Raw genomic sequence first — 23,268 nt, forward strand, 5'->3', positions numbered from 1 at the left:
TCAACTACTCCATCTTTAAAAACTGAATAATAATAAGACCTTATTTATTGGATTCAAATGAGCTAAAGCAGATTTAGAACAATGCCTGGACATGGTAAGGTATCAAATGTTATAACTTATTTTTAATAGCAGGGACTACTGATCAATAGCTGTAGAAGCAGTATATTCTCCATGGAGCTGCAACTCTACAGTATTAGTTCTAAATTTAAATCCAACACAATGATCAGAATACATGTAACATGATGCTTTCCCTTTCTGGTCTCCATGATAGGGGAAGTCAATAATTACTCAAAGAAGGGAGCATATCAGTTGCAGGATGTGCTCACTGGCCTTACCTTGAATTTGTCAGTTGGGTCTATCTAAGAGGTCTGCTTTCTAAGAGGTATCACTGAACATCTCTCTTTTTCATTATAGCAGCAACAACAAAGGTGGTCTCCTTGTCCACTTTTGGATTGTGTTTGTCATGCCACATGCCAAGGGCCACATCTTCTGTGAGGACTGTGTGGCAGCCATCTTGAAGGACTCCATCCAGACAAGCATCATAAACCGGACCTCTGTGGGGAACTTGCAGGGTCTGGCTGTGGACATGGACTCTGTGGTACTAAATGGTGATTGCTGCGTGATTGTCCTGTAGAGTTCCTTCCTGCAGCACTCCTGATACTTGTCATTCTTGCAGTCAGCCTTGTAAGGAAGTACTCTCTCCCCTAATCCCCGTGTTAAAAAAGCAACCAAACAAATATCATAATAGCATAGAATTAGCTGAAGACAGTGGAGGTGTGTAAGTAAAGGAAAATGCAAAATGTTAAATACAGTGATAGAACCATAGATTTGGGAACAAAATACATATGCAATTGAACTTACCAAAGTGTCCATTTATTCAGCTCATGCATCTTCAAACTAAGTTCCCAAAGAATAAAGTCCTGGAGAAGGAAGACTTTTGCTAAGGTTCATTTTATCTCTTTCCTTGTCCAGACAGAACTACACCTATAATGTAGTGTTGCCCAGTGCTCCAAAATGGGTTGCTCAGTAGCCCCATCAAAATGCAAATTTCATTGTCTTCACAGTGAAATGGTTTGATTATTGTGTAACTCAAAATTTATGCAGCTTTCTTTTCTTATTTAAACTATGTATATTAAACTATGTATGTATATATTTTATAAGTACATATTATGTATTACATAGATAGGATAGAAATTGTCTATAATATACATACGAAGACTTGCACACTAGGCGTATGTTGGGTGACAGATAAATATTTGTTAAATGAATAAAAAAACTCATGGAATATTTTGTACCACATGTACTATTTCAGATAGAGGATTAACTATTATCATATTTGTCTAATTGCTTTTTTAACTTTAGAAAATGCTTGAAAGTTTACCTGTGATTTCAAGTACACAAAAGTAAAGAGAATGGTGTAAGAAACAATTGTCAACTCACAGGCTGCCCTACGTGATATCTAAATACCTGAACAACCTCCTCCACCTTCACTAGATTATTTTAAAGCAAATCTCAGATGTGTTCGATTGGTTTTAAATAACTAAAAATAAGTTTTACTAAGTAAAATTCTAACAGAATAAAATTATGGTATTAACAGTGTCTTTTTCTGTGTGTTTTTCAATGCAGCTGGACTTCGGTCGGATTACTCTTCAACCATAGGATCTGGTAAATTCCGTCATATGGTTCCACAACCTCCCTACATGCACATTAGTATCATTTTTGATTATAATTTCCCTTTTTTGATGATAGTGTTTGTTAGTGCTCTTTTAGTAGCAAGTGATAGGAATATAGTCAAACTGGCTTAAGTATAAAAGCAACTTGAATGGCTCATGTAACTGGGGCATATGTAGAGTGTGCTAGCTTTAGGCATGGTTGGGTCCAGGTTCTAAAATAAAATATCATCAGAACTCTTCAGCTCTGCCTCCTTCTGTTAAAGCTTCATTATCAAGTGTTTCTTCTATTGTAGTGGCATAAAATGGCTGCTGGCAGATCCAAACTTATAATTCCAAACTACAATTTATCAGTTTTTCAACCATGTACCACCCTCACATATTTCTTGACTATTCTGGAAGAAGTGCTGGGCTGACTCTCATAAAATGGCTGCCGGCAGATCCAAACTTATAATTTATCAGTGTTTCAACCATGGTAGAAATCACCCCTATGTATTTCCTGACTGTTCTGGAAGAAGTCCTGGGGATGACTCCCATAAAATGGCTTCTGGAAGATCCAAACTTATAATTTATCAGTGTTTCAACCATGGTAGAAACCACCCTCATGTATTTCCTGACTCTTCTGGAGGAAGTCCTGGGGCTGACTCTCATTGTCTGGCTTTTCTGACAACATGCCCACTCCTGCACCAACTTTTTCGACGTTGGGTTATATGTCCCAATCTGAGACTAGGAGTGGGGTTAACCCCAACCAAACTATATAGGCAAGCTAGGAATAGTTTCTCAAAGTAAAACCTAGGGCTGTTGCCAGAAGAGAGTGCAGTGAACTCCAGGTTAGCAAAGGTGGCAGACGTTCTCCACGGGACCTTTTTTCCTCTTTACTTTTCTATAACGATTTCAATAAAAGTCATTCCTAAAAAATAAACAAAGAAAAGGAAAAGAAAAAAAAAATGCTGTCTCCACAGACAAAGGTTGTTCTCAGTACATCTATGCAGATCATCTGACCTTCCACTACCCTCTGGAGATTTCTGCAACCTCAGGAAGGCTGATGTGTCACTTCAAGCTGGTGGCCATCGTGGGCTATCTCATTCGTCTCTCAATTGAGTCCATCCAAATCGAAGCTGACAACTGTGTCACCGACTCCCTGACAATTTATGACTCCCTCTTGCCCATGAGAAGCAGCATCTTATACAGGTACTACACAGGCACTCTTGTTGGTGGGTGAAAAGATTTTTTTTTTTTTTGCAGTTTTTAGCCAGGGCTGGGCTTGAACCCGCCACCTCCGGCATAGGGGGCCGGTGCCAAAGATTTTTATTTATTTATTTTTTTGTTGTTGCAGTTGTTTTAGCTGGCCCAGGCCGAGTTCAAACGCACCACTCTCAATGTATGTGGCTGGTGCTATAAACACTGTGCTATGGGCACCAAGCCAAAAAGATTTTTTTTTTTTTTTTACAACGCCTCTGTTTTATGGTATATATTTCCCTTGGATTAAAAAAAAAAAAAACCGTCTTTATGTGCACTCATGGGATCAAAGACTGACACCTGTGCCCCATTTAGTATGCCTTATATGTTAGTATCCTTGTCAGAGCCCACCAAACTCAACGCCTGGTTTTTACTAGTAGTAAACAAGACTCTCAAAGTCATTATAGCAAGAATTTCAGCTAATATACCTGAAATATAATAGGTATTCTGTGTAATTTTACATTTGTTATAATCACAATGAATTCTACCATTTCAATAGATTGTAAGAATTCTATGAGGATTGCATAGCATTAGTAAACAATTAAATGTTTTTCTTACACATATTCATTGTGGAAAATGAGGTCAATCAGAGAAACAAATATCAACTCACAATCTCATTATCCAGAGCAAAGTTTTGTCATATTTTAGCATAACTCCTTTCATTTGTGTATATTTAATTACACACACATATTTTACAGATACCTTAATTTTTTTACTTAACAGCAGACATCTGCTTATGGGTGCTTAATATTAGACAACATATAAATGAGTTAAAGTTTAAGAAGTTACTATTTGTTACTGTGCTAAAATGTACATAAATTATTCTTAACACTGTCTACATGCGTATGTAAGAGCATTTTATGAGCGTATGAGGTGTTTATATGTTGGCAATGAATGTGCATATTAAACATTTAAACGCCACGTAAGGATGCAGTGAATAATAAGTTTGCCACTGACTCCTGTTACTCGGTCATTACCAGTTTCTTTTCATCCTTCCAGACATATTTGGTTATTACCTCATTTAATCCTCACCACAGTGCTCTGAGGAGTGTACTATTATTATCACCACAATTTCAGAGAAGGGAAACTGGCATTTACAAATATTTAAGCCCAGTATCTTTCACCCAGTGAAGTGAGGTAGCTGAGTTTTTTCCTTGCTCTTTATTTTGAAACAGGGTCTTGCTCTGTCACCCAGGCTAGGGCAAAGTAGCATGATCATAGCTCACTGCAACCTCAAACTCCTGGGTTCAACAATCCTCCTACCTCAGCCTCCCAAGTAGCTGAAACTACAGGTACATGCCACCACACCAAACTAATTTTTTTCTACTTTTTGTAGAGATGGGGAATCTTGCTCTTGCTCAGGCTGGTCTCAAACTCCTGACTTCAAGTGATCCTCTTGCCTTGGCTTCCCAAAGTGCTGGGATTATAGGTCTGACCACTGGACCTGGTCACAACTGAGTTTTGAATCAAGTTTTCATTAGGGCTCATGACCTTAGCCATCAAATGCACTGTCTTTACATCTTGTTTGTGCTCAAAAATGGTCCAGGGACATCCATCCAGAGAATTTTTGGTAGTAGTTACTGGACAAAAATTTCTGTACCTTTTTCAGCTCTGCTCCATCTATAGCGCCCTGTGGTCACCAAGTGATGAAGACACAGCTGGCAGAGACTGATTCACAAGCACTGAATGGATGGCCCAAGAAATGTGTGGAATTTGTGTTGAATGGAGGTCCATTGCTCAAATAACCTATTATTCATGTACTTTGGTTATCTGCTTTCAGAATTTGTGAACCCACAAGAACATTAATATCATTTGTTTCTACAAATAATCTCATGTTGGTGACATTGAAGTCTCCTCGTATACGGAAGCTCTCAGGAATCCGGGCATATTTTGAGGTTATTCCAGAACAAAGTAAGTCGTCTTCAATTAGATAGGAGTCACCTTTAGAAATATTCGTTATGACACTCTAGACTTACCTTTCTGGAGGCTAATACTAGTTGTATTAGAAGAGGATGCTGAATCGGGGTCCAGTGAAGAAGAAAGAGATCAAGTTAATCATTTTAACCAAGTGAATTTAATGAAGAATTGTTAGCGTTAATTATCTCAAAAGCAACTGGGACAAGAGAAGAACTGTGAGATATCATGGGTATAACACATGCAGGGCTGGGGGAACAAGGGAAAGAGGTTGGAATTATTACAATGGAGAGATTGGAGGAGGTGATCTGTGACATGAAACTCAGACCCCTGAGAGGAGCTGCTGTTCAGCTAATGCTGTTGTCTCTGAGTTCAGAACTGTTTTCTGAGAAAGCAGTAACGTCTTAGAGATCTGCAGCCAAAGTATATGAATTGAAAACAAATACGTAATTTGAGAACAAGTATTTTAGCTTGCATATCTGTTGGGTGCTCTTTCAATTCAATTAATTAATTAACTAGCTAAACAATTAATTAATTTAGAGACAGTGTCTCACTTAGTTGCCTCAGCCTAGCTCATAGCAACCTCAAACTCTTGGGCTCAAGTGATCTTCCTGCCTCTGCCATCTGAGTAGCTGGGACTACAGGTGCCTGCTATAATACCTGGGTAATTTTTCTATTTTTACTAGAGACAGGGTCTCACTCTGGCTGAGGCTAGTCTTGAATTCCAGAGCTTAAGGGATCCTCCTGGCTTCGCCTCCCAGAGTGATAGGATTATGGGGGTGAGCCACTGTGCCCAGCCATCTTCCTTTTTTAAAAAATAAAACAAAGTTCAAAAAATGTTAAAGCTTCTTGTTCAAGGAAGTATACATTTATAATTAAAGAAATGTATATTTTTCCATAGTCTTATAGCTGTAAATCATTGTGTATTACTGGGTATCTTTTTCAGAGTGTGAAAACACAATATTGGTCAAAGAAACCACTGGCTTTGAAGGGAAAATTTCAAGTCCATATTACCCAAGTTACTATCCTCCAAAATGCAAGTGTACCTGGAAATTTCAGGTAGCCTAATTTTAACAGTATCTTGGAAAAATATTAATGTACTATTTTTAGTAGCATTTTGTTCTTAATTCATTACTTTTATTTTTTAAATTGAAGAATGGATATTACTTAATTTTACAAAATTTAAACATTATTGAAATATGTTATCTAGAAAGAAGATAAAATTTTCTCGTTATTTCAACCTTCTGACCACAAATAAACTGCTTTTAGCAGTCTGGGGTTTATTTTTTCAGTATATGTTATTTGTTTGTAGTAAAAAATGCAAAGTCATTATAAGAGGATCAAAAAATTACTTTGACAGAGCACATTTATTGATTCTTAATCATTAGTATTATAATAGGAATAACAAAGAAATAGTAAATCGGATTAGGCAGCACAGTCAGCCCTCTGTATCCACAGGTTTTACGTCTGCAATTCAACCAATCATGGATCAAAGACTTTTTTTAAGAAAAGCCACAACAAAAATAATACAAATAAAACCCAATAAATCATAACAAATATTTACATAGCATTTACATTGTTTTAGGTATAATAGGTGATCTAGAGTTGACTTAAAGTATATGAGAGGATGTGTGTAGGTTATATGCAAAAACAATAGTATACCATTTTATATCAGGGACTTGAGCATCCTCAGGTTTTGGTGTCCGTGGGGATCCTGGAATCAATCTCCTGTCGATACTGAGGAACAACTGTACATATTTCAGTTGTGTAAACAAAGTGCAAATTTATATGGAATATGTATATATCTTCTTGGTGCTACATAGGGCATTTTTTTTAAATATTAGACTGTAAACTATTTTTGTTTCTCTAACTACAGTATCATATAGAGATAGGGCAAAGTGTCACTTTGTTCATTTAGCATATACTTATAAAATCATTATTTCATGGCACAGCAATTAGATGTAAGAGTCCTGTGGTGTGTCGTTTGCTCTTATTCAATATGTTATTGAATGATTAATATGGGCCAGGCGTTCAGGCACTGGTCTAGATACTGAGAATCCATGAAATTATAGGAAAAAAAAAAGCTTTGCTTTTATGGAGCTTGTCTTCCAGCAGGAGAAGACAGGAGATAAATATAGGTAATATGACACATAGTGATATAATGCCATGGAGAAAAATACAACAAAGAAGAAAACTCTATAGCTTGAGTGGGAGGTAGGGGTGTGTGAAGGGTGGCAAGTCAGGGGTTTATTATCTTAAACAGGATGGTCAAGGAGAGTCACAGTGACAAGGGGACAGTTGCAGAGAAACCTGAGAGATGAAGGAACTAACCTGGATACAGGATAAGAACATGGTAGGCAAAGGGAGCCTGAGGCAAGGACCCTGAGGCAGGAGGGGCTGGATGCATACGTGATTATTTGTGCATAGTCATTACAGCGAACTGTTAAAATGATTTCAGTACCCAAATCTGTACTTGGTGTCAACTTTCTGATGGCATGTACCATTAAATTATTTTTTTAAATCTTTACCACATTTCCAAAAGAATTAAAAGATAAAAGTTCTAGACTCCTGTTCACTGCTAGATTCTCAAGGCTCAAGAGCCTGGGATGACTAGCAAGTCTAGAGTTGGGGAAGGGAAGAGGAAAGAGAAGGTGAAAGGAGAGGCTAGGGAAGGAACAAACATCAAATCTTTCTTCCTCCAATCTCTCCAAAAAGCCAATGTATCTTCTTGGGTTAGTATAATAGCCCAACAAGAAAGGTGCCATTCTCAACAGCTCTCTGAAATGTTTGAAATTCCTTTGAGATCAAATAAATTTTGATTCCATAATAACTCATACACTTAAAATGAAAATCCTTAAACATTGTTGTTACTTTAAGTTGGGTGTAAATGAGAATGTTGGATCATTTTCTGTTTTGCTAGGGGTCAAGGGTTAGAAATGCTGAAGGAAAAGAAGGGTTTATTAGGACAAGGGCATCCCACTGGGGCGTGAGGAAGGAGGAAGGGGAGACAGAAAACCCCAGGGACAAATTGGTGGTGTCCAACTGTCCTCCTCAGTTGGAGCTTAGATCAAGCTGTTCCTTTATCAGAAGGCTTCAAACAGCCGTCTCTAGCAGTATGACAGCATGTATACTGGAATGGAAATCAGAGTAAAAAATACTAATTTCTTTTTACCTGTAAAATAGCTTTGAATTTATTAAAAATAGTGAAGAGATGACTTAAGGAACAAAAATATTGACTCAGGTCACGATAAAGTTTTTCATACAAAAGTTGGTTTCTGTCCTCTTCAACCCTTCTTAGTGTCCTGTCCCATTTACCGAAGGACAATCATCCCCCCTTTGCAAACTCACTTTCAGCTGAGTTTTAAGGTCTTATTTCTCTGAGAAGGATTAACTCCTGCTTCAGCTTAAAGTCAGTCTGATTCTTCTCCCAAGCTCTCTGGCCCACCAACAAGTGCTTATTGACAGTCTGATACATGTCAGGCTCCTTATGGGGACACCTTGTAGCAAGATGAAGTCTTTGTTCTCATGGAGTTTATAGGAGAAGTAATAAATATGTAAAACCAAAACAGAGTGTTAAGCTTATAATATGCTGTCCACATTTGTTTAGCACGTTAGTCTTTTGGGCATTGTATTTTTATTTTTCCTTCAAAATACACCTCTGATGTAGAAGAGATATTCTTGTTGCCTTTTATAGACAAAGAAACAGAGATGAGTAAAATCATTCGCCAGAGATTATTCAAATGAAACAGTGACCCAGGTAGGATCAGAAGGAATCATGGCCTCACATACCTAAATTCTTGCTCCCTCCCTTTCTGGGTCTAAAGATGTTCAGCTTCCCTTTGTTTAAGCACTTAGTTGAGCATTTACCTCCCTCTCCTTTCCTTCATTTTGTATTCTAATACATTTTATTATAGAATCTTAGAAAAAGAAAATGGATCGGTGCTTTGAATGATCACAGCTGTCATCAGTCCAGCACCACACAATTTGAGTCCAGCAGACATTAGCAGGGGGTTCTAGGGGCCACACAGGTCCCTCCTTATATTACTTAAGAAACAGAGATGAGTCTCCAGAAGGGAGCCCCTCTGTCCCTGCTTCTGTGAGGGACATATGCAAGCATCTTTGCCACAGAAACTTCCAGGGCTTATCTGAGGTGGGTTCCTCTGTTGTGTGTACACAAGTTTAGGCAAATTACAGGTGACTGAAAGATAAAGTCTGTTGTGCATCCTGTTGCCATCACTGACTAGAGAAATATTTAAATATTACAGGTGCAGGTGAGGAGGAGTCCTCCCTTTACTTGGTTAAAGTTCTCACCACAAAGGTAGAGGGTGGGGAACAGAAACTGAGACTATAGAACATATAAGAAAGTACGATGCTTATTTTTTTTTGGTCCTTTGTCTAAATAGCTTGCAATACATTGTGAAACTTCACCTCATCACTCTATTTGTCAAGCAGGTTAATACAAGTAGTTCCCCTTGACCAAATGTGTGTCAGAGCAATACAAGCCAGTGGGTAAAATGCATCCCTAAAACTTAGCTTTAAGGTATTTTCAAAAGATAAAAGTGAACTAGAAAGTGACTCAATAAAGCTGAACAGGGCGGCGCCTGTGGCTCAGTCGGTAAGGCGCCGGCCCCATATACAGAGGGTGGCGGGTTCAAACCTGGCCCCAGCCAAACTGTAACCAAAAAACAGCTGGGCGTTGTGGCGGGCGCCTGTAGTCCCAGCTACTCGGGAGGCTGAGGCAAGAGAATTGCTTAAGCCCAGCAGTTGGAGGTTGCTGTGAGCTGTGTGAGGCCACCCTCTACCGAGGGCCATAAAGTGAGACTCTGTCTCTACAAAAAAAAAAAAAAATAATAAAGCTGAACAATGAGAATGAGCAGCATCCTCCGTGGCCAGGATAAACAACAAGGAAGCAGAGTTCACAACCCAATACCAGGCAAAACAGAAAGCAGGGCCACAGCAGGGCCACAGCTGACCAGGAAGTGAAAGGAGAATGGCCATCTATAGTGACAAAGAGGGTGGTCTACAAGATCTAGTTAGGACACAGCATTAATACTTACTTAATATTCAAAAATCAAAAGTTATAAGCAATATAAAGAAGTGGGCAATATTCAAATAAAAAGTTTTTGTTTGTTTGTTTTTTGAGATAGGACTCTATGTTTCCCAGGTGGGCCTTGAACTCCTGAACTCAAGTAATCCTCTTGCCTCAGCCTTCCTAGTAGTCAAATAAGAGATTTTATTTATTTATTTATGACAGAGTCTCACTCTGTTGCCCCAGCTAGAGTGCTATGATGTCAGCCCAGCTCACAGCTAAGGTTTAAGTGATCCTCCTGCCTCAGCTTCCCAAGTAGTTGGGACTATAGATGCCTGCCACCACTCCCAACTATTTTTTTTCTGTTTTTAGTAGAGATGGGGTCTTGCTCTTAGGCTGATTTTGAACTCCTGAGCTCAAGGGATCCACACACCTCAGCCTCCCAGAGTGCTAGAATTACAGCCATGAGCCACTGTGCCTCAAATAAGAGATTTTAATTCCATTCTTCTGCCTCATGATTGAGACAGTAGGGTACAATAAATAAGGCTAGGTAGGATATTAAGCCATGCAAATGACTTTGGTAGCATATAAATGCAGAGAATATGCCTTTTTTTCTCAAATGACTATGGAGATTTCATAAATTTAATCACAAAGAAATTGTCAATAAATTCCAAGACTTAAAAGCAAGTGCAACCAATAATTTTTATTCAACTAAGATAGAATTAGAAAACTTGAAAATGGGTGAACCAAAATTCAACTCTCTCAATATAAAAACCCTCTTTTAAATATTTCTTGGGTCAAAGTGAAGATCAAAATGAAAACTCTAACATATTGGACAGAATATACTGCGTATCACATAATGCAATGAAGAGATCACTTGCATTGTGTGTATGTGTGTGCATGCAGGTGCACGTGCATGTGCGTGTTTGGTCAAATACATAGGAAGCTCTTTCTTGTTTGACTGCTTCTGACAACACCTGGGGGTGACTCACAACAGCCTTCAGAAATACCCAGGTTTAACATGAAGAGGATGCTGATTCACTTCTCCTTTATCTCAAGAATCTGAATGATGATTTAAATGAACCGCGTCATTATTTACATCAAAAGAGGAAAATGCTTGCTCATTAACCAGTGGGTGTTTTCAAAGTTAAGTTCATCTAAAGAAACTGAAACCCAGGATGTGCAGTCCATCACCCAGCTTTGCCTGGGGCCCAGCAGCTACTCCCTGAGTACCTGCTGCTGGCTTCTCTGTTAAGCTCTCTCTGTTGGCCAGCTTTGCTCAAGGGAACGGGCTTACTCCACCAAGGGCCACAGGGCACCAGGAGTAGAATACTCTTAAAACAAGCCAAGGGAATGAGTGCTCAAGGAGAAAGTCTTAGCTTGAAACATGCATTTTGATCGAAGCGTTTTTTAAAACTTAATATTTGCTTTTCACAGACTCCCCTATCAACTCTTGGCATAGCACTGAAATTCCATAACTATTCAATAACCAAGAAGAGCGAGAAAGGCTGTGAGCATGGATGGTGGGAGATTAATGAGCACATGTAAGTGATTTCCCTACGTGAGGAATCTGACAAAAGGTTCACAGCCACAGGGTCTTTGTCCCCTAAAAGGTTGCACTTTGCCATTTATGGATAGGGAAACGGAGGGATATAGGAGTTAAGTGATTTGCTGAAGACCACTCAATGAAAGACTGAGGCAGGATTCAACCCCACGTCTTAGGACTCCTGCCCCCTTCTACCGTGCTATGTTGTGGCCTACCAGTGCGTATTTTCTATACTTCACCAAAGTATAGTATCTGTGACATCACAGATAACATTATCAAATTTTAGAGCTGGGGGAAGGGGGAATAATAAGTTGGGGTTCTGCTGGTACAAAAGTAGAGACCATTTGCCATTTTTGTGAGGCCTCAAGACAGTCCTGATTGGCTTGGCTTAATCCCTGACATGGGGAAATGGGCTGAAGTTGATCAGAACGAAACCCGGAGAAATCTAGTGTATGCACTTCCTGAATCAACCCAGGAGGTCCTCACTCTCAGTCTTAATTTGTCCTTTGGTTGTTGTTTATTTGCTTCTAAAGCTGTACTAGGTATTGAATAGGTATTCAAAGACGTGGAATGCTCTGTCTTGAAGCAAATAGAATAACTTCTCAGTCTCCTTTCAGAGAAGAATCCTGTTAGGCTAAAGGATTTACCTGCTACTTCTTTGCTCATTGTTATTCTGTATGTGAAATCTTCCCTTTCTAAGGGCTTTTCCTGAGCAAACTTCTTTCAGTTATAGTCTACTTGCAAAATAATAATTGATCCTCTCTTCATTGGAATAGGCCCAATCAGATTTAAAGGCGTTTTTGGCCCCATTATTCAAATGTTAAGATTATACTACTTTGGGGAGTAAAATTGAATTGAGGGTGTATTATGTTGGAATCCTAAGAGCTGTGTTCAAATTCCAGCCTTGTCATTTAGTAGCTATATTAACTAGGACAAATTATTTAACTTCTTTGATGTTCAGTCTATGAAATGAGGTAATATTTCCTACTTAATAAAGGGTTTGTTTATTTGGTAAGTGCTCAATGAAATAATGTAGTTATACATCCCTAAATTAGCTATTATTAATATGCATAATAAAATTATTATCAAAATAACATTGAATGAATAAATATCATAGAATGTGCTCTAAGGTTTAAACAATATTGGATTTTGGTATTTAATTAAAACAAAGATCCAGAAAACCTACCTTTATAAATCTCTTCTGAAAATGTAAGTCTGTGACAGAGGTGTGCTTTGGAAACGAGGTATTACTTTAATCCCCAAGTGAAAGTAGGGTCTCCACCCAATTCATACCAGGAAAGCTCCCTGACCCAAATATTTTCCCTGAAGGGCCAATTTTTTCAAGTAGTCTTGTGGTCTGACTGAAATCCTATCAGATGCTGGTTGCACCCTCAGGATTTAAAATGCCAGTCCTTCCCATTATCAAGCTTTTTCATCTAAAAAGGAAAGACTCTAATTGAGCTAATTGAGAGGTTAGCCTAAGGGAATTGGGACTGCAATAGGGAGGGAGGAAAAAGTAATGCTGACTGAAGGAAGACTAATGGTCTCCTCATTAGAAGTTCTGAGTGTCTGGAGAAGGGGTGCACATGCTCAGGGCAGCAGGAAAGTTGTATATGACCACGGAAGAAATAGATGGCCTTCCTACAAAGCTCCTGAGGGGAAGGCCTTTGGTACGCTAGAGTTTAGATTCAGGCCAACAGGTGTCCAGATAGTGGTTCTACTTACTTGCTATTTTAACTTTAAAAAGTTACTTCTCTTCTTTATATCTGTTTCCTTACTTGTAGTATGTCTGTACATATAAATGGCCTCGCACTGAGTGTCTATGTGGCAAGGGAGTGAAGCAGAACTAGACTCTGTCCCGGCACTCCGTGTAGGCATTCATTAGCCAGGCAGTCTGTGATAAGTACGAAGCTCTAATTACAACCCCTACTGCAGCCGATGTTCTTGTTACCTACACGCCCTTCAGAGGATGCATGTTGAACCCACGTAGTAACCTTGTAACTTCCTTGGCCTTCTGTTGTCTCTGAGGCTGGGCGGCCATGCACCAAGCGCATGTGCCAGCCTGACCTTCCCTGAAGCATGCTTCCCTGAAGCATTTTCACGTGCATCCAGCCCCTGAAAGTGTATAATAGGAAGGCCAGAAATTGAGTAAGTGGGCTTGGTTTTTGGGATGCTAGTCTGCCAAATCTCCCGGCTGGTGAATAAAGCCACTTTCTCTTCCAATTGGTGCCTGGGAGTCTTTTTGTCTGTGTCGGCTCCTGCTATCTCTCCAATCTCTCACTTTTTAAATGTTCCCTCTATAAGCCCTCATCATGTCTTGTTGCATTCTCTCCCCATCTAAACTCCAGCTCAAGCATGAAAGCTAAGATCTCTTTCCTCTTGATTCTCTCTTAAAATGCAAGAGAACTCCACAAAATGTTTATGGTGAACACAAAGAAAATCATAATATATCATGAGATAACATAACCATCATGTTTTCAGAGCACAGGATTCTTAGCTTAAGATAACCACCTAGAGTAAACTCTGGCTCCAGAAATTCAGCAGGTCCCTCTCACACCCTGCTCCTGCTTGGCCAGGCAGCCACTTACAGCTGCTATCTCTTGCTTGGATTCTAGCTCCTCAGTTCCTGAATGTCAGCCAATTATGAAAGACTCTTCCGGAATAACACATGAATATTTTTCTCCTCCAAGCCTTAAAATCATAGATTATCTGTATTCCCAGATGCCCCCGCCTGATCCATGGAACATGATGGTTCTCAAGTGCTTCAGGAGCTTAGAGTGATTGGCGTTAACAGGTTCCAATGGTGAATGTCACCCTGACATGTTGTATCTGTGCTCTACTTCCCATCAAGACCTTGTAGGTTTGGGCTGAGTGCAGTGGCTCACACTTATATTCTTAGTGCTTTGGGAGGCCTAGGGGAGAGTGTCTCAGAGTTTGAGACAAGCCTGGACAACATAGTGAGATCTATGTTTGAGAAAAAATTAGAAAAACAAAACCCTACATATTTCACCATGGGAAGAGCCTTGCCTACACAGAGCAGTGGCCTAACTTATCATAGGGCCTGTAATATAATAATATTCCATGCTCTACAAACCATGGTACTAATGTAGAAATAATTTCTTTCTTTTTTTTTTTTGAGACAGAGTCTCACTTTGTTGCCCTCAGTAGAGTGCTGTAACGTAGTAGTTCACAGCAACCTCTAACTAAGTGATTCTCTTGCCTCAGCCTCCAAAGTAGATAGGACTACAGGAACCCGCTACAATACCTGGCTATTTTTAGAGATGGGGTTTCTCTCTTGTTCAGGCTGCTCTCAAACTCATGGGCTGAAGCAATCTACCTGCCTTGGCCTGTGCTAGGATTATAGGTGTGAGCCTCTGCATCCAACCTTATAGTAATAATTACTAACACGAGTAACAGGAGTGATATTTTTTCAAAAGGGCACTAGGAACCTGGAGCACACTAAGTAATGAGAGGTAAGAAAAAAATTGAAATAGGAAAATATTATAGATAGACATTAATTCTTTGGACTTTTCCGAGGACAAATCCTGAAGTACACATCGGATTTCAATGTAATTTGAAAAAATGTTCTTTTGCTTTAAAAGTTGCTGGAATTCCTTACATATTTTCAACCTAAGCTCATGGATATAGATTTGAGTCCATAAAGACGTTTGTGAACAAAAGCAGGCAGTTCTTGTTGTCAAATAGGTTCTGCTGTTTTTTGAGAGGGGATGACACTCTGTTGCCCAGGGTGGAAACAGTGGTGTAATCCTAGCGCACTGTGATCTCAAATTCCCAAGCTCAAGGAATCCTTCCGGTCTCAGCCTCCCAAGTACCTGGGATTACAGGCAGGCACCACGATGCCCTGATAATTTTTTTTTTTTTTTTGGGCCGGAGCTGGGTTTGAACCCGCCACCTCCGGCATATGGGACCGGCACCCTACTCCTTGAGCCACAGGCACTGCCCGCCCTGATAATTTTTTACTTTTTTATAGAAACAGGGTCTTGTTATGTTGTTCAAGCTGGGTTACACAGTTTTTACACTGGAAAAGGAGAGAGGATTGGGAGAATCTGATACATGTTTCTTCTGCTCGTAAGTGATGGTGAGACAAGCAACAGGTTGATAGTACTATTACTGTTCTATCTAGCAGAGTAGAAAATTGAGGGGGCGAAAGTTGCTTGATCACAGTCACATACAGAATACCATTAGTTCTACCAGGAGCATCTCTGCCTACGAAACCCAAATGAACAAACTCTTAGTGAGCTCACTGTCCATAGGAATGCAGTTGACATAATATCAAGCTGCATGTCCTCTCACACTCTTGTCTTCTCAGGTACTGCGGTTCCTACATGGATCACCAGACCATTTTCCGAGTGCCCAGCCCTCTGGTTCACGTTCAGCTCCAGTGCAGTTCAAGGCTTTCAGACAAGCCACTTTTGGTAGAATATGGCAGTTACAACATCAGTCAACGTAAGCCTTAGAAAAATCTTAGTAAATGGTTAAATGGAGGCTAATCCTTTCAAACTCTAAACTTTGAAGATTTAACAAGTGAACACTGTTTTATTTGTGCTATTTATTTATATATATTTTATAATAAATTTACATAGTGCATGCATATACAATAAATAAAGATAACAAATGTATAAAATTACATATTCCTTTTTCCATTTTAAGTTATAGGAGAAATAATATAACTTTTTTCTATGACTTATTTATAGTTGAAAAATAATTTCTCTTATCATTCCTAAAATATAAGATGAGCCCCATTTTTTGGTGTGCTGTGGTCTTGCCATAATTCTCTGTGAGTATGATGCCCACCTACAGTGGATCTGAGGTCAACAGTTATGACTCACTGTGGCCTGTGCTGAATAGGGTAAGTTGGTTGGTGGAGAGAGTTCAAATATCAGCCCCAGAATGTTGAACTAGAAGCTCACAGGGAAAACTGCTGGAAGAATGGCTAGGAAGTGACTAGCAGAAAAGCTAATGTTTAAGGAAAGTCGTTAGAGCTGGACAGGTAGATAGTGACCTGCTCAGGAAATCCTCGACCCACTTTAAAATGACCAAAGTAAAGGTTATCCACTGAGGAATTCATGAGGACATGACTTGAGCTCCTTCAGACCATGTCCTTCTTTGCCAGTCCCCAAAACATCTTCTTCTGGATTCAGAATATTAACCCCGAATTTCAGAATATTTGTTTCCAGCAGTCACAGGTAAGGAAGTAAGCCATCTTATTTTTAACTTTCTTCTGAACCCTGCCTATTTTCCAGAGCCTCATCTATTCTACCGTATGAGAGTTTGACCTGACTGCATTCTCCAGCACTGTTTTTGCCTAAAGAGAGAAAGGATTTCTCTACTATTTAGCAATCAATAATCTCGAGATTAGTGATTCAAGATCAGGAGGAGAATGGATCACTGTTGAGCACCTTGGCTAAAGTGGAAAGAACGATGGGCAGGGAGGTATTAGCCAGGAGTCTGGGATTGTTAGGCCAGTCACTAATCTCTCTAGGTTCAAGGCGATAAGATCAGTGGTTACCAATTTTTTCTGGGACAGAAACCACTCACAAATGTAATTAAAGATATACAGAATAACGCATGTGATCACAGAGCACTCAGATGCCAGAAATCCATTTACAATTCCAGGGAGAGTCTAATGACTCCACATTAGGAATGTTGGACTCTCTTCAGGACCTTGCCACTTTCACATTCCTCAGGTGTGTGATAAAGCCATCCAGCTGAGTCAAGGCTGTGAAGCTAGAGAAAGTTCTCTAGTGCACAAGACCTGGGTGCAGGTCCACTTGGAGCTTCTGGTGGACTACCTCTTCTTATTTCTGCATTTTTGTCTTTCAATTCCAGCAGCCATGATTTGATGTCATCCAGTGGTTCTCAATCTTCCTAATGCCACGACCCTTTAATACAGTTCCTGTGGGTTACAACCCACAAGTTGAGAACTGCTGTATCACTACTGCTACCCTTTCCACTGGCTTCCGCTTGACACTTTGTATTTCTTTGCTAGTGTGGTCTGGCGATTTTCAGGGGCCCACCCAAGGTTTTCTATTTTGTATTGCCTGTAGCCTGCCCTGTTGGATCTTTCAGATGCTCCTCCGGTTTGTGTGTCCCTCAGGCCCTGCGCTGTGACGGCGTAAATGACTGCTTTGATGAGAGCGATGAACTTTTCTGTGGTGGGTATTTGAGTTTTTCATATGACGTTCTTATGAATAAGTAACTTCTCAGGGCCATTGCCGCCGCTGACGTGCTTCCTTGGGTTTTGTAGTTGTCATCTATCACCTCCTAATCCACTGCCTCCAGAACCCAGGGGCTTACAACAGTCATTTATCCTGGATCATGCATCCGTGGGTTGTCTGGGATATGGCTGAGGTAGGCTGTGCTAATATGGGTGGCTCTGCTTCAAGTACTGGGTCCTGTTGGGCTTGGTCATCTCAGGTTGGGATTAGGTCTCCCCTTCATGGTTCCTCCCCTCACTGAGCCAGTGAGCTAGGCAAGGCAGCAGCAGAATTAAAGGAGGGGTGAGTGCAACCAGGTGACTCCTCTTACCTAGGGCCTGTGTTAGGAACTGGCACACCAGCTGTGTCACGTTCCACGGGTCGAAGCAAGCTGCACAGCAAAATCAATGGACAGGGACATTTATTTTGCTCACCTTAGGGCCTTGGCAAGGGTGGGGTACATATTCTGCCACAGGGAGTGCAGACCTGTGGCCAATAACTTCATCTACCCCAATCTTCAGCACAATAATTGTCTTTGAAAGCACTTATCCTCCATCTAAAGAGAAGCTCAGAAATAAACTCTTTCAGTATGCTGATTTATGGAGCACCACTGTTGTCTGTAAATACATAAAAGAGAAAGTTTTGTTGCTCAGAAAATAACCCTGTACGGTTTGCCTGGCATCACGTCGGCAATGACTTTGAGTAGAAAATCTCTGCCTTGGTTTTTCATAACTATCTGAGCCACCTTCCTGAATCTCTCTCCAGTTTCTAGGAGCCATATGGGAAGGACAAATCACTGGACCATGTGACACTGCTGGCAATATTTTCTCCTAAAGGTCCAGAGTATTTATTTAATTCAAGCACTAGTACAATGGTGATACTTTTTAATCTTTTCCATATCTTTGAAGAAATATTACAATAAACATACAGTAACAGTTAACATACTAATGGTAAAAAAAAAATACTCATGAAAAATAACCTGTGACTCCGTACCTTCTTTTTTTTTATTGACTAGACAAAACAAAAAGTCCCCCTGTAACTTATGGTTCATTGACCATTTACATCTATAGAATTTTCTATTTGTTAAGAAAATAAATACTGACCATTATATAGTGACTGAAGTTTTGTTTTTTTACATTATTATTCTCTGCTATGATGCTCCAAACAAAAATAATTAGTATTATTTTAGAATAAGAACTATTTTTTTATAATCATTTCTCATGTCGTTTTTTTTTGAGCTATTCTTTGGGAGTCACCTAAGCATGTTCAGGGGTTTAATGAACTATTCCAGGGCACCAGTTTTCCTACCTTCTGCTCCTAACAACAGATACCATGGTCAAAACAGGAGTTGACAACAGACTAATAACTTTTCACAAACCCAGAAATGTCCAAAATGTCTAAGGAATCATACCTTCTAAATGTGGTTACTAGCATACCATGCTTGTCATTCATCTAAAGGCAATTCATGAAAATAGTCCAGAGAAGAATAACATGATAGGTGTACACTGGTATGTCCTAATTTAGGGAATGGATCTCTCAGGATAAAATAGTTTTAAGAGAGTTTTCTGGGCAGTGCCTCTGGCTCAAGGAGTAGGGTGCTGGCCCCATATACCAGAGGTGGTGGGTTCAAACTCGGCCCTGGCCCCAAACTGCAATAACAACAACAAATAAATAAAAAATAAATAAAATCTACTTCTTAAAAAAAGAGAGAAAGAGAGTTTTCTTTACACACAAACCACAAGTCTGTTGTCCTCTGAGAGCTCACATTCGTTAATTCATACAACAAGCCTTTACTGATAATCTACTATTTTGGTCAGGGACTTGAGGTACATAAATGAATAAGACAAAATCCTCAGTTTCAGGAGACTCCCACTTTGTTTCGGAAGGTTGATGAGTTTGGTTTAGATAACAGCTTATTATTTTTATTTTCTTTAAAATGAATTACTTACAATACATTTAATTGTAATTAAATAAGCCACTAGAATTTAACACATTTATACAGAAGCAAAAATCATATCTGACAAACTCCAGTGGTAGGAACTACCCCAAAGTTTAAACATCTGCTTTTCCTAGTGGAAATGCCAGTTTCGAGGAATATGCCTTTTATTTTATTTAAGTCAACTGGATGATTTGTACCTTTAACAGGCTCTTCTGATCATCAGAGAACCCAGCTATTTTCTCAGGCTCATGGGCTTTCTTTTCTCATTCCAGTGAGCCCAAAGCGTGCCTGCAACGCTAGCTCCTTCAGACAGCATGGCTCTGTGGTTTGCGATGGCTTCAGGGACTGCGAGAATGGCCGGGATGAGCAGAACTGCACTCAAAGTAGGAAGGCTCCTCTGCACTCTGCTGTTCTTCCTATAAAATTCTTTTACATCAGAATCAAAACACCTTTTCTGGGTTGGGGCAATCAATCAACTTGTCCCAGTCTTCCTGGAACTTCACAGTTTTAATACATAAAGTCCCTTGTCTTGGGAACCCCTTTAATCCCAGACAAATTGGTAAAGTTGGTCATTCTAAATGGGATGAAGTATGTGTGTGTGTATGTGTGTGTGTTCAAATGTGTATACTGACATTGTAAGATTTTCATTGCTTACGTGCTTTTAAGGCTGCTCAAGATGGTAGGATACAATACATCAGGACCTGATATAAAGAAATTCGCCAGATATTGTGATGGACATGTTCTTTTCTCACCCCTACAGAAACACAAACGTCCCACTGGTTGTGAACAAATGTGCTATCATTCACAAATAAAAGACTGAGTGCGAAGTGATTTTTGCTCACAAACTTTTTCGGATAATAAGATAGGGTGATAGCAAAAAGGCCACAGCCTGAAGCCACTGACATGGCCAGCTCCTTTGCAGCTCAGCTGCTTGGATTTGTTCTCAACACGTGTGCCTGTCTGCCTTCAAATGGTTCTGTTTGAGCGAGGGAACAGTTCACTGTGGGTGCTTCATTTCTCCCTGCCATTTTCCCCAGAGCATCAAAGCCACTCCTGTGGTTAAATCATCCTTTGCAGGGTTCTCTGTCGTTCACCCAGTTCTGTCTCTGGCTAGGAAAAGCTATTCCTTCTTTTGTTCATTTTAGGTATTCCATGCAGCAATAGAACTTTTAAGTGTGGCAATGATGTTTGCTTTAGGAAACAAAATGCAAAATGTGATGGGACAGTGGATTGCCCAGACGGAAGTGATGAAGAAGGCTGCAGTGAGTAGAAATTCATTCCTTCTGATTCCTGTGTTCAGTGTTATCTGTTTTTTCATTTTCCTTCCTTTCTTAGTGTAATTCCCCTGGCAGAGGTTGCCACAGGCTCAAGGGAGAATAGTAAACACTGTTGCATGAGTCTGAAATTGTTTCTCAGGAATAAAAACTCTACACCAGTGGATTTTATCTTCTTGATAACAGCATCAATGCACTAGATTTTTATAATGGAACATTCACTTGCTAATAAATCTGGTCAAGGGAGCTCTTAAATAAAAAGCTCATGAGAAAAGAAATAGATGTTCAAACACAGTGGATGACTTTTTAACAATGCCTTATGTTACGAACAGTATCTAGTGCCAGTTCTTTCTTTAGCTAAGTCCCAATACCAATAACTAATATGCCAAATATTCTTATGAGTCACACGGCCTCTAACTGGCCATGTGGCAACATGTTAATCAGACCTCTTTCCCAATGCTATTTACACTCAAAATAATTGTTCTGATAGGGTGGTGCCTGTGGCTCAAAGGAGTAGGGCACTGGCCCCATATGCTGGAGGTGGCGGGTTCAAACCCAGCCCTGGCCAAAAACTGCAGAAAAAAATTGTTCTGATAACTAGTTTTTCTTAGTAGGTTTTTATTTGTCTCAGACTTACAAAATCTCTCCCAAATTCTTTCTTTTACATCAGCGTAACTTCAAAGAGCGTCTCAATTCTGTTATATATGGAACATAGAGTTTCCTCTCTACCTAACAACTAATTCCACAGGCTGCTGTTTATATCATTCCCGCTGTTACTACAAGTCTCGTCCTCCTCTCACATGATTATTGTTTGAAGAGGCTCTGTAGTGGGGCGCTTCGGGAAGGAGAAGGTGGTCTATAGGGCCTGGTTTCAGATGGACACGCATATTCTTTCTCTTGTAGATAAGTGGAAAATTTCAGACTGCTTACATGATGAGTCTGTTCCCAGCCAGCACAAAACCTGACTTAATTTCCAGTTTTTCTTATTTTATTTTATTTTGTAATTTAATTTAAAAAAAAATTCAGATTAATATGAGGGTGCAAATGATTAGGTTACATTGTTTGTGTTTCTAAGGTAAAGTTCAAGTTGTAGTTGAGCCCTTCATCTAGGGGGTGTGCTGAACACCTTCACAATGTGCCTCTCAGGTGAGAGGTCACCAGTTTCTCTCCCTCCTGCCCCCAGTTGAATATACTTGTATTTTTCTCTCTTACGGGTGTGTAGTTGTTTTTCTATTGGTTTCATATTAGTATTGAGTACACTGGATACTTGCATTTCCATTCTTGTGATACTGTACTAAGAAGAATGTGTTTCAACTCCATCCAGGTAAATACAAAAGATGCAAAGTCTTTATCTTTTTATGGCTGAATAGTATTACGTGGTATAATATACCACCACAGTTTATTAATCCATTCATAATTTCCAGTTTTTCTTCCACGTCTGCCTTCAAATCATGCGTGCTTTCCCCTACTAAAGGTTGCAGCAGGGGTTCCTCTAGCCTCCACCGCATCGTAGGGGGCATAGACACCCTGGAGGGGGCTTGGCCGTGGCAAGTCAGCCTCCACTTTGTTGGATCTGCCTACTGCGGAGCCTCGGTCATCTCCAGGGAGTGGCTTCTTTCTGCAGCCCATTGTTTCCATGGAAACAGGTAGGACATCCCAATCCTCACTCTCAATAGGCATCTCCCTGTTGGAGATGTTCAATCAAGTCAATTGGCCAAACTTTTTTTTAGGTATTATGTACGTAAGGGGAAAAAAAACCACCAAGGAAATAGTAAGAATGAATAGGCTTTTAAGAGAAAAATAAGACAGAGCTGTCAAGTCAGAGGGAGCAAACCTATGAGAATGCGCAGAGAATACAGAGAAGAACAGGCATTGGGAAACAACTGGAGTATGGGGAGCCCTTTTTAAATTAGGAGACAGATCCTGGTGGGGTTCTTTAGGACCGGCTGTGGAGGGGCTCTTCTGTCTTTACCAATGGGATGGATGCTCGTCCAGCTAAGAGTGCAAAGAAAGCTTAGAAAATAAACTCACTTGAAATTTAAGCCTATGTGGGACTACTAGATCATAGGTAAAAGATGTTGTTCATTTCTCCTGAATTTTTTCAAATGTAGTATTTCAACAAAGTTATACAAATTTTATATAAATTGTATATAAAAGTTATACAATTTTGGTATTTGCTTCTTCTGGAAGTTATATGATTTATATCAGTTGATAAAATAGCCTCACATCTGTTTGATCACTATTCTTTTATGCCATGAAGAATAATATGTTAACCTTAATATTCCTTTTGGGTCTCCAGTGCCACTAGTGAGACATCAGCCAAGGAGATGAGAGAAAATACTCCATGCGCTTCCACATTCTCTTCAGCCCCCCTGCTATGCTAGTGGAAATGGAAGCCTCACATGGAGACTGCAGGACTGACTTGAGCAAGGCCATAAG

The 23,268-nt window shown here is 39.8% G+C and overlaps 1 protein-coding gene across 2 annotated transcripts in view; it reads left to right on the forward strand.

The window, feature by feature from the left end:
* TMPRSS7 (transmembrane serine protease 7) overlaps positions 1-23,268 on the forward strand; it is a 36,569-nt gene that overhangs the window by 8,035 nt on the left and 5,266 nt on the right. Inside the window, exons 5-15 of one of the 2 annotated variants that reach the window (XM_053565699.1) lie at positions 415-608; positions 1,627-1,665; positions 2,633-2,861; positions 4,690-4,820; positions 5,770-5,882; positions 11,290-11,396; positions 15,729-15,865; positions 17,467-17,574; positions 19,828-19,938; positions 20,701-20,817; positions 22,304-22,475. In XM_053565699.1, the coding sequence (XP_053421674.1) occupies positions 415-608; positions 1,627-1,665; positions 2,633-2,861; positions 4,690-4,820; positions 5,770-5,882; positions 11,290-11,396; positions 15,729-15,865; positions 17,467-17,574; positions 19,828-19,938; positions 20,701-20,817; positions 22,304-22,475 (1,458 nt within the window). The remainder of the gene's footprint in view (positions 1-414; positions 609-1,626; positions 1,666-2,632; positions 2,862-4,689; positions 4,821-5,769; positions 5,883-11,289; positions 11,397-15,728; positions 15,866-17,466; positions 17,575-19,827; positions 19,939-20,700; positions 20,818-22,303; positions 22,476-23,268) is intronic. The other variant, XM_053565700.1, reaches the window with a different exon arrangement.

Source organism: Nycticebus coucang, chromosome 16, assembly GCF_027406575.1.
Source record: "Nycticebus coucang isolate mNycCou1 chromosome 16, mNycCou1.pri, whole genome shotgun sequence".
NCBI classification, from domain to species: Eukaryota; Metazoa; Chordata; class Mammalia; order Primates; family Lorisidae; genus Nycticebus; species Nycticebus coucang.